The 15,776-nt window shown below is 49.8% G+C and overlaps 1 protein-coding gene across 3 annotated transcripts in view; it reads left to right on the top strand.

Annotated features, from left to right (window-relative positions):
• The window catches only part of LOC133343890 (phospholipid-transporting ATPase ID-like), a 99,900-nt gene that overhangs the window by 57,840 nt on the left and 26,284 nt on the right, over positions 1-15,776 (top strand). For all 3 annotated transcript variants that reach the window (XM_061553865.1, XM_061553863.1, XM_061553864.1), the window contains 5 exons: positions 823-893; positions 2,067-2,149; positions 3,182-3,340; positions 3,797-3,885; positions 10,007-10,203. In XM_061553865.1, the coding sequence (XP_061409849.1) occupies positions 823-893; positions 2,067-2,149; positions 3,182-3,340; positions 3,797-3,885; positions 10,007-10,203 (599 nt within the window). The remainder of the gene's footprint in view (positions 1-822; positions 894-2,066; positions 2,150-3,181; positions 3,341-3,796; positions 3,886-10,006; positions 10,204-15,776) is intronic.

Genomic DNA, 15,776 nt, shown 5'->3' with positions numbered 1-15,776 from the left:
TTCAGATAACCGTCCTTCATATACCCGTTTAAATACACAGAGTACTGAATGCTCTGCTGACATTCAATGAGACACTGAATGTCAAAACCCGGTCCAGAGTTTGCTTGTGTTGATCCAATGCTGCAAAAATTGTGAACTCCCAGAAGGCTGTGGTGGCTGAGGGATGTGTAAAAAAAAAAATTCTATTAATGTGGGACAGATTTGTGAAGGTGTATTGTCGGATTAAAAAAAAAAATCACTTTTCAGGCTTTGGACTAACGGGACTTGTCTTGTGGCCCATACATTTAATTTGTAATTAATACATTTAAAAAAAGGTAAAAAATCATGTCCATATTAGGACCTGATAGCCCTGGTCATGAGTTCAAATTCAGTTCCGCGCTGACCCAGCGCATCACTGTCATCCGATTAAGATCAGTAGCAGCTGATCAGCACTAGATGTTGAAGGTGGACATTGGTTGTGCTGTGTGAGAGACAGAAACATTGATTATACACCACCGGGTCAGAACCCAAAATGGAGATACAGGGACCCATCGCTTGACAGAGCAAAACGAAAAAAAGCATTGGGGCACTTTGGTATTTGTCTCTTCAGTAAACAAATGAACGGTTGTTTAACTTAGTAGATCCTCGAGGTGGAATTCCTTCCCATGGACAGTCAGCCACGTTGACGCCGTTGCAATGCTCGTGGCCGCGAGCGAGTAGAGTGGACCGCCGCGCTGACGACGTTTCTCCCAAGCAGCTTTTGCCGCTCGTGCAAAAAGCGCCCGTCTCAAATTCGGCATTTTCTCTCCGTGGCTTTACCGGAGTGCGTGACGTGTCTCGCAGGCCGACCTCATGCTGCTGTCCAGCAGCGAACCCCACAGCCTGTGCTACATCGAGACGGCGGAGCTTGATGGGTAAGTTGCCCTTGAGGGCTCCAGTAACGGGGCCCTCCTGCTTCTCAAGCACGTCCTCTGCCACGCGATGCTCGACACTGTCGAAGCAGACCACGCACGCACGCACCGCCTTCAGAAACGCGAGCTGGTAAAAGCCGCTTTGCATACATACTTTATAGAAATGCGCAGTCGTAGATCATCTTTATCGAGGGTTATAAACTGGCAAAAGCAGCTGAATGCGGGTAAAAATCCCGAGTGTCTTGTTAATTTGCTGCGTAAAAATGTTTTGGTTTATTGCCCAAGAGTAAGTCGGAGGTGTTAAGATTCTGATTCAGCTTTCGTGACTGCAAGGATTTATACTCTTTGGTTTTTTCGGTAAAGTCACGCAGGTAAAAAATAAAATAAATTAAAACAACTAAATTAAATCACGACGTTTCGGGCGCAACACAAGTGTCCCGAAACGTCGTGATTTAATTTAGTTGTTTTTATTTAATTTAATTTTTTACCTACTTGACTTTACCGAAAAAACCAAAAAGTATATAGGTGTTAAGATGTATAGTTATTTTGAATCGACTGTTCAACATCGAACTCCGTCAGTTCAGGAGGAAAGATGCTCACATACCTATAAAAACATGGCCTATCATTCGGCGCATAGAAAGTATATACAAAATAACGTAGGTTATACATTGTACGAGCAATTTTAAAGATGCCCACATTGAACTTTTATTAAGTTGCGAACAGTTTTGATGTTTTGAAACGCCTGCAGTGTGCACTGTTCTCAAATAATCTCTCTGCGTTCACAATGAATGTCGATGTGTGCCGAGAAGTCTTTGTTTGAAAATTAAAGGGTTTAAAGCTTCTTTCGCGCTCTACGTAGTCAACCGTGCTAATCGGAGGTGCAAAGCTGTAGCAGCATTCACGTTTTCGTTGGGGGAAGTGAAGGCAGCAGCGTAACAATGACAACAGTGACGACGACGAGCTCTGTGTGTGTCGACTCGACCTCGAGTACCTGGTGCGATGTGTAAACATCGCCACGAGGGAGACAAAGGCGGCCGGGCATGGTGTTGACTACTCCCCAACCCCTTGTATGCTGTGCCGGCCTTCCTTGGTGCTGCTCGCTAACAGCACTTGCCCCAACAGTCTATTACAAGCTATAGGGGGGATGTTTGTCTTTGTTTTATCGGCGCCTTGCAGCGAGACGAACTTAAAGGTGCGGCAGGCTCTTCCCGTGACCTCCCAGATTGCCGACGACATTGACAAGCTGGCGCACTTTGACGGTAAGTTTTCTCCCGCTTTCCCGGTCACCTCCTGCCCCGACCGGACAGCGTCGCCTCGTCTCCACGCTGGGCGTTTGGCCACCACGCGGCAGGTCACGCGGCGCTTCGCTTTCCGCTTCTTCCCTCGCACAGCTGCACTCTGAAATTCCCTCCCATCGTCTCTCTCGCCAGGTCTCTTATGGCGTTTCTCAGTTCAAGAAACCAATTTAATTTGTATAGCGCTCTCTATTAATGGCCGCTTGGCGTTTTAGGCATTTGGGCCTATTGTCATCAACTCTGTTTAAAAAAATATATATATCCAAACCATGTGGATATCCGTCCTCCTCTTGTGTCACTGCTGCCTGTCTATGGGTGACCTATGCCATGTTGGGTCGATATTATTCTGTTACTTGTTGGCTGTTTATAAATGTTGCCTTTTGGTATTCGTAGTTGGAAAGCTTCTCTCGGAAATTGCTCTGGCATTTATTGTCAGAAGACGTCCCGCTATAAACGTATTGACATTATTTACATGATCAGCATCAAAAGAGGTCATCACCATGAGCAGTGCTGCTAATGCCACCCATACTTGGCCATTGTTTTCTCCCTTTCTGGCACTGGGGTGGGTTATAGTCCATCAATAATTTACTCCCCACCGCCGCCGTGTGGATTTACGCATTCCCTTGGTCACGGAACCCCGAGTGCCATCTCCAGTGCCCAACTCGGTGATCTGCCCCCCTCCGTCTTGGACACACCTCTCCCATTGCAACCTCTTATTCCTCACGACATCTGCAAGACATTCTTATCCTATCGCTTTCTGCAAAAAAACGGTGAGATTCATCACACTGAAAAGTACACCGCATACTGGCTGTACTGATGATTACCGAACAAGGATGAGGCCGGGATAGGGTTGTAACATCGTCCTGGGGCTGACGGCAGTTGTGCATGTTATCGAGTGCGTGGTCTAAAGCAAGGCAGCTGAACACAATTCGTCCGGCGTTGTCGCTGGACTCGCTGAGCCGCGACCGTTGTCTCTCGTGTGTGGCACGCGCACAGGCGAGGTGATTTGCGAACCGCCCAACAACAAGCTGGACAGGTTCACCGGCACGCTGTACTGGCGGGGCAACACGTACGCGCTGGACAACGACAAAATGTTGCTGCGCGGCTGCGTTTTGCGCAACACTGAGTGGTGCTACGGCCTCGTGGTCTTCGCAGGTGAGAGCCGCCACTCCTAACGGGCCGCCCCAGAGGCGCGCCAACGTCCACTAGACCTGCGGCCCGAGAGGTCCTCGCTCATGGCTCTGCCAGCTTAACCTGTTCCCGAAAGTAAAAGGCCATGCGGGAGGACGTGTGCCAGAGTTTGGCGCCAGCTATCCTAGAGTGCGGCGGCCATGTCGCTATGGTTCTCTGCGGTGAGTACAACGTTATAAAAACAACGGCGCTACGTCTCTCACAATAAAATGAATGCCGAACTGCTCGCGCGTTCCGAAATTCAGCGGTGACCGGGACCACCACATCCTGCAACTTGCAGACATTTCGAAATGGGAAAGGGTTAAAAACACATTTCCATCTGTGCGGTGACATAACCCGGATGCGCCCCAGTTGCCTGTTGTTGTTGTTGTCGTCGTCGGAGGACGGATCGCACGCTCACCAGCGTTGCCTCTCCCGCAGGCCCCGACACCAAGCTGATGCAGAACAGCGGACGGACGAAGTTAAAAAGAACCAGCATCGACCGCCTCATGAACACCCTCGTGCTGTGGGTGAGTGGCCCGGACGCGTCGAGGCGTCGCCATGGCAACAGCGTTTGTCGAATCTCCACGGCCCCGGCGTTGGTCGCGGCCTCTGCGTTAGCAGCTGGAGTATCTCGAGGATTTTAGGATTTTAGGCTCTCGTACCCAAGCCCGTCGCGTGGGTGGTGAACAAAGCAGAGGTTACGAGAGGGAGCGATGTTCACCCTTCCTAGATGGTGACACAATTGCTGCTGGAAATTAAATGAAAGTATTTCGGTTTTGTAAATTTTTTTTACAGAAATTGGTTCAAAATTACAGTTTACGCTGGCGTATCATGTAACGGACAAAATTATCATATCTGAATACAAAATAATTAATATGTCAAGTTGTATAAAGTTCCCCAGTGTTTCCACACTGTGTGTTTGTTCGTGCGTGAGACGGACTCACCACTGCTCGTTTGGCTCGTTCCCTTAGCAGGGTGACCGTGCTGGCTTGCAGCTTCGAAGCACAGAAGCGGGAGTATAGAAGTACGGTAGAACGATGCATTTTGCTGCACTTTCCACTGCCGCCCACCACCACGCAGCCCCGCAGCAGCCTCTCCCAACCTGTTTAGTGCATGGTGGTCACCCATCCAAGCACTATCTAGGCTCAACACTGCTTAGCTTCCAAGCGATTTGCTCATTCGCCCACCGTTGATAATAACAGAACAACAAGGCAGTCGGTAGTTCACGAGTACCAAGTTTTCTGCCTTTTACAATAATGCGCCACTATTTTTGGACCGTCTGTTAACAAGTTCCGCAATGGCAGCGCGTACATTATGAATGAGTGTTGCTGTTTCTCACGAGGTGTGGATTTCCATCGCTGGTCTCCGTCCCGGTTAAATCTTCATGAGAGGCCGCAGATACAGGGATCTCTCTCGGTCACGTGCTACCGGATAGTCTAAACCCTCGCGAACATTGATACGTCGGCAGCACGCTGTGGTGATTTTATGAGTACTTTGCCTACCAAATTTACTCAAGTCAATCGGTGTAACGCACAGCTGATTAACCGGTGGGGATATCTTTTTTTTCCGCACGTTACACGAAAATATCGATTGAAAGATGTTTGCGCTTCTGCGCACGTCTGGTGGCTTTGGTCGTAGCAGCTCCGAAGGATGCATTTCCGTGGACGTGCGGCGTAACGGGTCACCAGCGGACGGCACTTGGCCACTTGATATCCGTGCGTGTGGGAATGGTTATGAATATGGGGAGCCACGGGTGCTCGTATTGAGGGCCAATGAAAGCTATTAGCTGATGAAAGACATGTTTGGCTTGAGCCGCGATCCAAACATTAGAAAGACAGTTCCCTCTGTGTTCTCACACCCATCGTGATATCCATTCCAGGTCTGCTGTCACACATGTCTGATGAAAATCAGCTTAAACCATTATAGCGGTCTCACTGTTGCCTAACAAAATAAATAAGCAAGACAATTCGCCTCCTTCACCAATCTGTCCCTCCATGTGACATGAGTCGTTTTTTCGCTACACGTCCCTTCGGCCACACGAGCAACACAGGCAAACCTCTGCACCGGTTTTTTGACATGCAGTGTCTCATCGGCAGAGACAGCAGAGCGTTCAGTACTCTGTGTATTTAAACGGGATACGAAGGACAGTTATCTGAATCCAGATTCGATTCGAATCCATGGCTCCCACAGTCCACTAGATCCACGAGATCTACTGACACTGAGTGGTGTGGGTGCACCCCCAAGTCACATAGCCTTCTGGGAGCGCATCATTTCAGTACCCACGTGGGTGATTGCGGTCGTGCTGCGTAGCTCGCCGATGCGTTTTTGGGTTGTGCCGCGCGCATGGTGGATCGGTGGGATGCTAGCAGTGTCTCTGCACGTGCAGGGAGCTTCTTCAAGCCGACGACAACTCATGGGACGCTCTGGAGGGTGGAGCCAGGACAGTGGTTTTGGAGGGGGGTGGGGGGTGACCACCACGCATAACAAACAGGCTGTCTTAGGGCCACAGGAAATACGTGTTGGTCAGTAGAGAGGGGTAGTGCGGCACCATTCAGAGTAGCGCTGTACTTTCATGCTTCCGTGTCTCTCCGATTCGCACGGTTGGCTATGTACGGCACGAAAGAAATCCAACATTCATACGTTTCTATTCCCTGCGTTCACTGACCGGCATGATGAAATATGATAAAATAAACCCCCATGACGTGGAGTGCACGTAGGGGTCTTCATCCAGCAGTCGATTGAGGAAAGGAACGCGCATGCACATATACTGTACGAACACCCACAGTGTATAGCGCTTAAGTGGGGCTTCATTTGTGACACCCTGACATTGCAGTTTTTCCCGTGCCGCCGCATGATGGGAACACATTTCACATTTGCATGTAACATTTTATAATTTGTTTTAGCCGGGGAGCTCGCAAACACATTTTTATTCTATATAAATATTAAAAAAATGTTCACATCGCGGGAACTGCCACGGGGCAGGAGAAAGTTCACGGCACAAGAGACGCATTCATCCCCGGCGGACCTCTCACTTTGGTAACGTCACCACACGTGTGCTTGCGAGGAGGGATCGCGGCTTAAGTGGTCCCCGGTTCACGCGAGGCGGCTTGCTTAATTGAGCGTGAGTTTAATTGCTTTTGCCGGGTGATGACACGCACGTTTCTGCGCTTTGCTTTTCCTGCGGAGAATCTCGTTGCAGCGGCGGTTGTCACCTTCTCGCGCGTCCAGCCGACGGAAGTAGCCACACGACGTTCTAAGCCTCTTCCTTGGTCAAAGTGCACCATGATGACACGGCCTCTACCTTGTCACTGCCGTCGCTTGTGTGTTAATCGTTGAACGCGTGTCACTGGCATCGGGCGAAATGTTGCTGAAGTTACCGTGTCCTGTTGCGTCAGTGTCTTGTGTGTGTGGGGGGCGGCGGCTATCGTGTCCTTGCAGCCTTTCGTGCGGTTGTGTGTGTGAGCTGAAAAGATTTTGCCACGCAGCTTCTCTGCTAACGTTCAGATGTTATTTGTAATCGCTTGGGTAGATATTTCGTCATTATTATATTTTTTCTCCAATGTCAATACACTTTTACTTGTTTGCAGCATTAATTTCACATTGCGCTGCATAATTTAGTTAATAAATTACTTGCTCTGTATCTCCCCGTAAAACATTAATTTTTTTTAGTCTATTGGTCTTCCAGACCAACAGCATTTGTTAAAGTGGTAAACCACTGGACTGGTTTCACCCTTCTGCGGCTCATTAGCAGTCGAGTGTGCTAATCAAATACAGCTTGTTGGCTAACTTGGCATTTTTACGTTCTGTGTCAATAATAAACCCGTAAACCCAGCGCCCCCACTTCTCACGGTCTGGTGCCATCACCCGCCGCTCTTGCGGTGTAACGCCTGCGGGATGCTACTCCATCCTCCCGCGCTGTTAATAGCGGCCCATCAGCTGTCGTCCCCATCTTCATCGCTGCCATTTTTTCGAAGGTCTTCATCCAGCAGTAGATTGCCAAGAGGGTTGTACTTGCACAAGGCACTCTAGAGTAGTCGTAAACAACTTGGCCAAAGCGGACGCATCATTTGAGCAGAAAGCGGCGATCGAATTTCCAGTGAGAGGTGTTAAGGCTGCTGAAATTGACGGCAGAGAGGATGCTGCGTGTGAAGATGCCTGCATGTGTAAAAAGCAATGTCAGGCAGTGGGTCGAGTCATTCGAGGGTGGCAAAACAAACACTGCTGACAACACTGGAGGTGGCAGACCAAGATCCCGGCAGCGATGGGCCCAAACACGCAGAGAAAGCGGAAGGAATTGATCCCGGATGGCCGGCAAAGGAGAGTTATTGACAGAGGGGAAATTGACAAACCTGGTTGAGAGCATGTTACCCCTAAATGCTAAATGCTCCACCGAAGACGCTGCCTTGCAATCGACAGTTTGAGGATTACGTAGTCCACCTTGAGGTGCAACATGGGCTGCAACGTCTTAACTTTGCTGTCCATATTGCAGGGTAATGGGGTGGTCTTGAGATTGGGCCGAGGGCGCGGGTACCCAAGGGGGTTGTTGAGGGCAGTTCATTGAGGAGGAAGAGCATATTGCTTCCTCCCTCGATTTCCCAAGGTTTTGAGAGGCAACTCCTCCCCCCCTCCGTCCCTTATGTCTGCACATCTTTGGTAATAGTCTTTTACATTGTTCTGCAGTGCCTATGGGTGGAGCGGTGGCACAGTGCTTAGCGAAGTGCACTGTAAACCCGAGCGACTTGTGTTCGATTCCCAGCCGTGGCTAACGCGAGCGGCGAGCGATATCTGAACCGGCACGGGGTAACCCTCATAGCTAACCTACCACCGGCCAGCGCAGTGAAGTATGGTCAAACCGTCCCCATGAGTGACACCGCATAGAGAGACCTTCATCCCGCAGTGGATTGACACGGGACGAAAAATCTTTATTTAATATTGCGGCGGAAACCGAGTAAAACCAAAATGTAATGCATATTAATCGTGCGTAGTGTTTCCCTGCATGCAGTTTCTTAGTAAAATAGTCCATGACGGGGCACCTACGATTAGCACGGTTGGCTACGTACGCTGCGAAAGAAGTTCAACGTACATACGTACAAGAGATGCGTTTGCCAGTGTTGTGAAATCACACTTCCCTTTGTTTATTTCTTTGCGTTTTCCACAAACGTCAATGAAAAGATGTCCTTAACCCATGTACTGCTCTCGCAAAGGCCAGCGTTGCTGCGTGGTGAATGCACGTGCAGATTGTCCGTGTGTGTGTGCCGCGTGCATCGGGCAGATGGTCATGCATAATGTAACCGATTTCCAGTCTCGGGTAATCAAGTGATCATTTGTATTTCTGAAACGAGCGGCGATGTCTTTTCATCAATTCGCCATCGCCCCAAATACGACGGCGATTGGTTATCGTTTTTCGGTGTTTTTTTATTTTCGTCGTAGCGCCCGCGGCGTAGCACTCTCAATTCTTCTGCGTCGAGTCGAAGCTGGGAACCTGAACCTCTTCACCATTCCGTTTCAATACCATTACACGTGTGCGCGTCACATTGTAAAAGGCTGCGTGCCTTTCAATGTTTCCTTTTCAATTGTGAAGCTCGTTTTTACGGCTCAATGTGGTTAAATGCCGTTTTATTGGGAGTGTCTCATTCAAAGGGGGGGCACTCTGCTGGAGAATTGCTGCAATGTAGCCGTGCAATTCTCACTCCCATGCCCCGGCCCCTTCGCCCCCCCCCCCCCATCCCTGTTAATTACCTCTCCTTATTGCGGTGACCCGCCACCGCCACACACTCTGCTCCCTCTTGAGCAACAGGGCGCCACGGTGGCGAGGAGATATTGACTACCTCGCCTGGTATGCGGAGGGTCGTGGGTTCGATCCCGATCTTGACGGCTCCTGTATATTTGGAGTTTGTGTTTCTCTCTATAAATTTCCTCGCGATAAGCCACTTCGTTGAGCTATCATTGGTAATAGCCAGGTCGCTTGTCTGACAAAGAGCTACATAGCTCGGTGGACCCTTACCTGATAACATAAAAAAGAAAGAACCACGTGGAGCTGCAGCTTGCGGTGCTGTTTTAGGCGGTGCACGGAATGACGATGAAATACAAATAAGTAGCACCACAGGTTCACAAGCTGAAGCAATAGACGGCAGAGTGTAAGCCACGTACGTGGGGACGACGACCCTGCTGCGGTCAGCGTGACACATGGGCCGAGAGAGCCATGGCTGAGTACAGCAGATAAGCAAGCAAGGATGAAACTAGGGAGTGGGTGATGTTGTTATTGGGTCCTCGCCCAGCACTGATTTTATTGATCGATGTACAGCTCTTTGTTTATCCACTGCTGGTTGAAGGCCTCCCCCACACTGTGTTGATCATATAAGTTATTTGACCATAACTTGACCTCGCCTGTCAGCGCAGGTTAGTTGGTGAAGCAGCGGGTCGGGGTTCGTATATCACTCAGAAAATGTAAGGAGCCAGAAAGAGAATGGCTTGTCGACGACGTGAGAGATTGATGCTAGCGAGATGTGGCCACTACTTGAGCATATTGGCACTACAAGGCAGAGAGGAAAATGGAAGCAAATGAGGAAATGTGCACACCTGCGAGCCATCAGCCCATAGATCGTGATGATGATGACGACGACGACGTGTGTCTTTGACCGTGCGCAGATTTTTGGCTTCCTCGTGTGCATGGGGTCCATCCTGGGGCTCGGAAACACCATCTGGGAGAGCGCCATCGGCTACTACTTCCAGCCGTACCTGCCGTGGGAGAGCGCGGTGGACAGCGCAATCTTTTCAGGGTTCCTCACCTTCTGGTCGTACATCATCATCCTCAACACCGTCGTGCCCATCTCGCTCTACGTCAGGTACGCCCGTCCACGCTCGCCCTCTGCTCGCAGGCTCCGAGGGCCGTTTGCAGGCCGGCGCCGCGTTTACACGCGCTGCGCATATGCATACCGCACACTGCGCGTACACACACACACACACTCTGCGTATACACGCATTGCGCGTACACGCGCGCAGTGCCGCATGGGGGCAGCTGCCGCCAAGAGACCCCCCTCGGCTCGACCGCCTGCAGGGCTTTGAGATGACTGAGATGAGCTGTAAGCCGCCTTGTTACAGGAGTAATATTAATAATTTAACCTTGCAACGCGCGCCGCGCACGGTATTCGCGCGCTCTGGAAGAGGGAGACCGTTAAACCGCAGACGGGCGGAGCGGGCATCCACTCGGTGAGCCGGTTGCCAAATTCCACCGCTGGTTTTGAGTTGTCGTGGCATTTAAGCAGGCGGCCTATGAATGTAAAATCCTTGTCGAGTCCACGTCTGTGGAGAAATTTCTCTCGAATATAATTACAGCTTACTCTGTCTCAGTGAGTGCAGGACATATAGCAATGCCCCGTCTCTGTTAATGAGATGACGCTGCTTTCGTGTGCTCAGGGGAAAGCGCCACACCTATTTTATTCGGGATCCTAACTTTCCTATTCCAGCTTCGAAAGTTAACGTCTGTTTAACATGCAACTAGCAACTCCTTGCAGAGCATTATGCTCTGGTGTGCGCACTGCCTGGTGTGGCCTCTAGAAGCGACTGCAGAAGTATTTGCATCACGTGAATACCCGAAGCGCTTCTCTCGTGCGAGGCGATTCTTGGCCGCTCGCTGCGTAGAAACCTCCATTCTTGACTTCAGACCACACAGAAATAATAATCGGGGGTGGGGGGGGTGACAGCAGTTGGGGTGGGGGAATAATTGCTTAAGAATTTGAAAACATTTATTCACCAAAATGCCATCTTAACCACATTAACCGGCTTGACACACCACACCGAATAACCACATTAACCACGTGCCATGGCTGCAGGGATCATGTCCGCAGTGCGTGCGAGGAAAATAAATAATGAATGTGGCGCGCTGGATGAGTTTGCGCTGTCGTTCATTTGTTGGGAGGGTGGTGGGAGGTGGGAAGAGGTTGGAGCGGCACGAGACGGCGGTTGAGTCCCAGGCTTCAGCATTTGGACTCCACCCATGAGCTCATCAATATGCATGAGTGTGCGTGTCTGCCATTCTATCGTGGCGAGCGGTGGCGCAGCGGTTCGCGGCGGTGGCGCAGCTCACTGAACCCTGCGACCCCGATTCACGCTCACGGCCACCAACACCGGTGACGATTATCTGAACCGGTCCTGGGACCGGTCCGCTGGGTCGACTCGACCTTTAATGAGTACCTGGTGCGGTGCGTACACATCGCCACCAAGGGAGACGAAGGAAACCGGGTGTGGTGCTGGCCACCCCCACAATCCCGTGTGCCGTGCTGGCATCGTAGGTGCCGGCTAACAGCACTTGCCCCAGCAGTCTGTTGAGGCCATATGAGGGATCTTTGTTTTTTTGTGTCATTCTATATTGGCCTTGTAGGCCAGGGATGTCAATGTATTTTCTCTCCTAAATATGAACCTCCGTGCGGTGGCCTCATACCCCCTCCCCATTTGGATCCGCCACTGGTGACATCACACACAAAGCACCGGCCACATGTGCCTCAAGTCACCACACGCTCGCTCGTGAATGTCAATGGGATTGTCGCATATAGCACGCTGCTTTCTTCTTCACCGAAGCTTCCCGTGGTTCACTCGCATTTTACAAAATGAGGAGGCAAAGTAAGGTAAACATGGCAGGAGACACGTTTGTTTGGCTGCCTTGTGTTTGATTCGGATTTCGTCCATCAACTAGAAATGTCCTGACATCTTGACATATCTTGGATCTCCACCCTTTCACCAGCCCACACCGACTATGGTGGCGAAGTATGGTCAAACATCCCTCTATTGTCGACACAGTGGATTCACAAAGGTCGGTGTTAACTATTATTGTTGTTATTATTACGCAGTAAAGGCTGCGGTCCTGCGATGGCACGGAGTGTTGTGTCTACCATATGCCCACCTGCCACGATAACTGTAACTAAATCCTCAGGCGAGGGCCCCCATCATGCCCAAGCCACGGGCACTTGCGCCTCTCGTGTGGGTGTGTCGACGAGAGAGATGATGCGTAATGGATATCTATATATCAACATATCTCGCAGCCGATCCATGGAATCTCTGGCCAGCGATAGAAACCCGCGCCTGCCCGGTGTCGTCTTACGCCAGAAACCCGAGATTGCTTATCTGCGATACCGCATGAATCGCCAACTTTTAATGCGGTTGTTTCATCCCTGCCGTTGTTGGCGCAGTGCGGGCGCCTACCTGTTTCCTATTAACAATGCCACACGACTGGGCTCATTTTTGCCCCCCCTCGCCCTTTTTCTCTAATTTATTAATGATCTTATTTCACGAGCAAGCAACCCAATCCAACTCGTATGTCGACGATGATGATAATACGCATCATTAGAGTTCCACATTTAATATGCAGGCCGGTCGCACAAAAAAAGCTGCAGCAGACCGGAATGGGTTCGAGTGACTCGCTCCCTTCTCACCTCTCGCTCATTCTGTGACCCAAACTTTAATTCGTCTCTGCCAAGCCGGCACAAAAACCGTCGCCGGTATCTTTGCAAGCTGTTCCTCTTTCTCACCATTATATCATTGGCCCCCTCCTAATCTTTCTTGTCTTGAAGCCATCACATTGTTTATGTGTTGCTTAAGGGCACGCCTTACAAAAAAAACCGTGCTCTCTTTCCGCGTGTAAATTCTCCGCAGTCGTGCCATAAGACAATCACTGTTAACCGCCCACAAAGGTGTAGTTAAATTATAGACCCGTGGAGGGGTTGAAGACCTGAGTCCGTGTCCGGAGTGTGATATGAAGTCAGAAAATTCTGACTGACTCAGGTGCCATGGCCAGGACACCACATGACGTGTTACAAATGCAATTATAATTTTAATAATTACATTTAGAACCGGGCTAGCTGATTTGGTTCATGTTGCTCGACTAATCAGATAATACGATAATAGTTGGAACAAAAGTGTCTCGCCTCTGTGCCCACATGTGCCGCTGGACGGGAGGTGATATGAGGGTATGGCATATGATTCGACAAAGCTATTTGGATTATTGACATTGCTACAAAACACCGACCAACTTGCTAATTTGTGATGCAGAACTAAAGTGAATGTGTCTGTAATATACAAGCTCGTAAATTTTAAAATAATTCCTATAACATTAATTGGCAAATATAAGTTAATGTTAAACATAAAAGCTTGGAACATGTGTTTGTTACAATTATTTTCACATTTCCAACAACTCAACTTTCCACTTAAAATCGTTTGTCGTGAGCAGTTCTGTGTTCCCTCCCCGACGTATACCCTCAATCAAGTACCCGTACGTTTAAAAGAACGTGGCTTATTATCTTCCATTCGCAAAATTTGTGTTGTTGATCTCTTCAATTTTTTTTGTCAGTGGTTTCTCTGCGTACAGCGAGCCTGGCCGTGTGTTTAATTCCGCCCAGACCTTTTTCTCTTTTCTTTCTTTCTCTCTCGTCCTTCACTCTGTTGCAGCGAGGTAAGAGCAGCTGTGTTTGTGCACCCGCCACCGGGTTTAGCGTAGCACCCCGAGTCGGCGCGCTCCCAAGTAGTAGAGCGGCAGCGGCGGTGGCGCCGGTTGCCGTCCCCAAGGCACGGCGCTATCGCGATGCCGTCCCGCGCGCGCGCATGTCCTCATGCGCACTTCAAGGCACGCGCACACGCACGCAGCTGTCTGTGCATGCACACATTTGCGTGCATTGGCAACTCTGCTTCTGTGCCTGTGTGTGTGTGAGAGCTTTTGTGAGATGTGGCTGTAGTGGTGAGCATACTATGTTGTGATCCCTGCTACCTGGATAACAGCCATGATTGACATTTGGTATTTGGAGAGACAAAGGTGGCTGGGCATGGTGCAGACCTGCGCAATCGCCTTGTGTGTCATTCTGATGCCAACCAACAGCACTTCAGCACTGGTGCATCTCGGCTAAGGGGAGATGAGTGTGAGTGCGTGCTTGTTTTGATGGCTTTAGATTACCTCTCCTCCTCCCCTCTGCCCTTAGGATCCCTGAGAATGTGTCACCTTTTGTGTAGTTTTACTTTGGTTTCAAGTTCCTCTCCGGAACGCATTTATGTCTGATGTGTTTAAAAATAAATAAATATAGTCTAATATGTCAGTGTCGTGTCAGCATATGCTTGGATACTGTCAGCATGTACTTGCAATGTGGGGGATATGCAATGTTTGAAACATGATATGCGCACGCAATGAATTCGCATTTGCAGCCTTGATTTTGGTCATCCAGCAAGTAGAAACCCCGCACTGAGAAGCTCCACTCTTAACATGCCCACACCTGAAAACACATTGCAGTGAATGCCAATGGAGATGACACGTTTACTTTTACAAAGGAAGGGACTGAATGCATTTGAGTGTACGCGCAGAGCACGGATAATGACGTATTACGTAGAACAGACGTTTGCGCAAAGCAAAAAAACACAAGCCATCATTGAAAAAAATCCCATCCTAGACTGCTTATTTACGTTCGCAAATGTTATTTGAGTATTGTTGTGATGAAGACGGTTAAGTTGAAGGTTTGCGGTTGGTATCCTGTGCCGCGTGGAACCCGTTGCCGCTCGCTCGCCCGCCCGCCCGCCCACTCGCACGCGAGCTGCAAAGAGCCACGCCGCCGAAGGAGTTTGCGCCCCCTTTTGTCAGCGCTGCGAGCGAGCGCTGACAAAAGCCGAGGTGTTTCACGGCGATTGTGTCTCAGCTTGGGCAACTTTTACCCGCTGACGGTCGAGCGCTTGAGAACGCCGCGTCCTTTAAGCAGATATTCCCATGGTGTTGTTTGTGGTGCCGAGGAAAACTAAATAGCAGGTACCGTCAGTCCGTCGCGTAGCTCGTTTTCCTGGAGTTGTTTCCATTGCTTGGAACTGCCGTCACTTTGTAACGTATCTGGTTGTGATGGGTGAAGCAGAATTACGGTCGAGATCAGTGGTTCTTCAACTTTTTTTGGATGCTTGTAACCCTTGTTGAGTTTTGTTTCAACCGAGTAGCCCCTTGCCTGACCCAACATGGTTCTAGATTACCGTATGGATTTACATTCTATCATACTTATTTTCTATTGGCAGATTCATACGTGATTATTCACCCATGACTCTCATGTATGACATAATTTCTCGCACCTTTATAAATCACGTCGCGTACCCCCTGGGACATCGCCACACACCCCCAGGGGTCCGCATACCCCCCGTTGAGAACCACTGCTCTAGACGTATCGCGTATCGCGTATCGTGAGGGTTTGCCGATTCAGCATATTGTAAATGCCATACACGGTCGTGAGTCAGGGTCGAGATTCGATTATTTATTTTACCGTTGGGAATGTAGATTGGTTTAGCCAAATGCGTCGTGTTATTGTATGGTGGCTGAAGGAAATGCCAATTGGCATGCGTTGAAATTGGCTCTGCTAGTACATTGCCACACAAGACATTGCAGCCGATTGGCCGTTGTAATATCGCC

Source organism: Lethenteron reissneri, chromosome 18 (genome assembly GCF_015708825.2).
Source record: "Lethenteron reissneri isolate LAM-NWPU_2019-01 chromosome 18, ASM1570882v1, whole genome shotgun sequence".
Taxonomy (NCBI): domain Eukaryota; kingdom Metazoa; phylum Chordata; class Hyperoartia; order Petromyzontiformes; family Petromyzontidae; genus Lethenteron; species Lethenteron reissneri.
The sequence above is the reverse complement of the archived record's forward strand: the minus strand, read 5'-3'. Positions and strand labels throughout refer to the sequence as shown.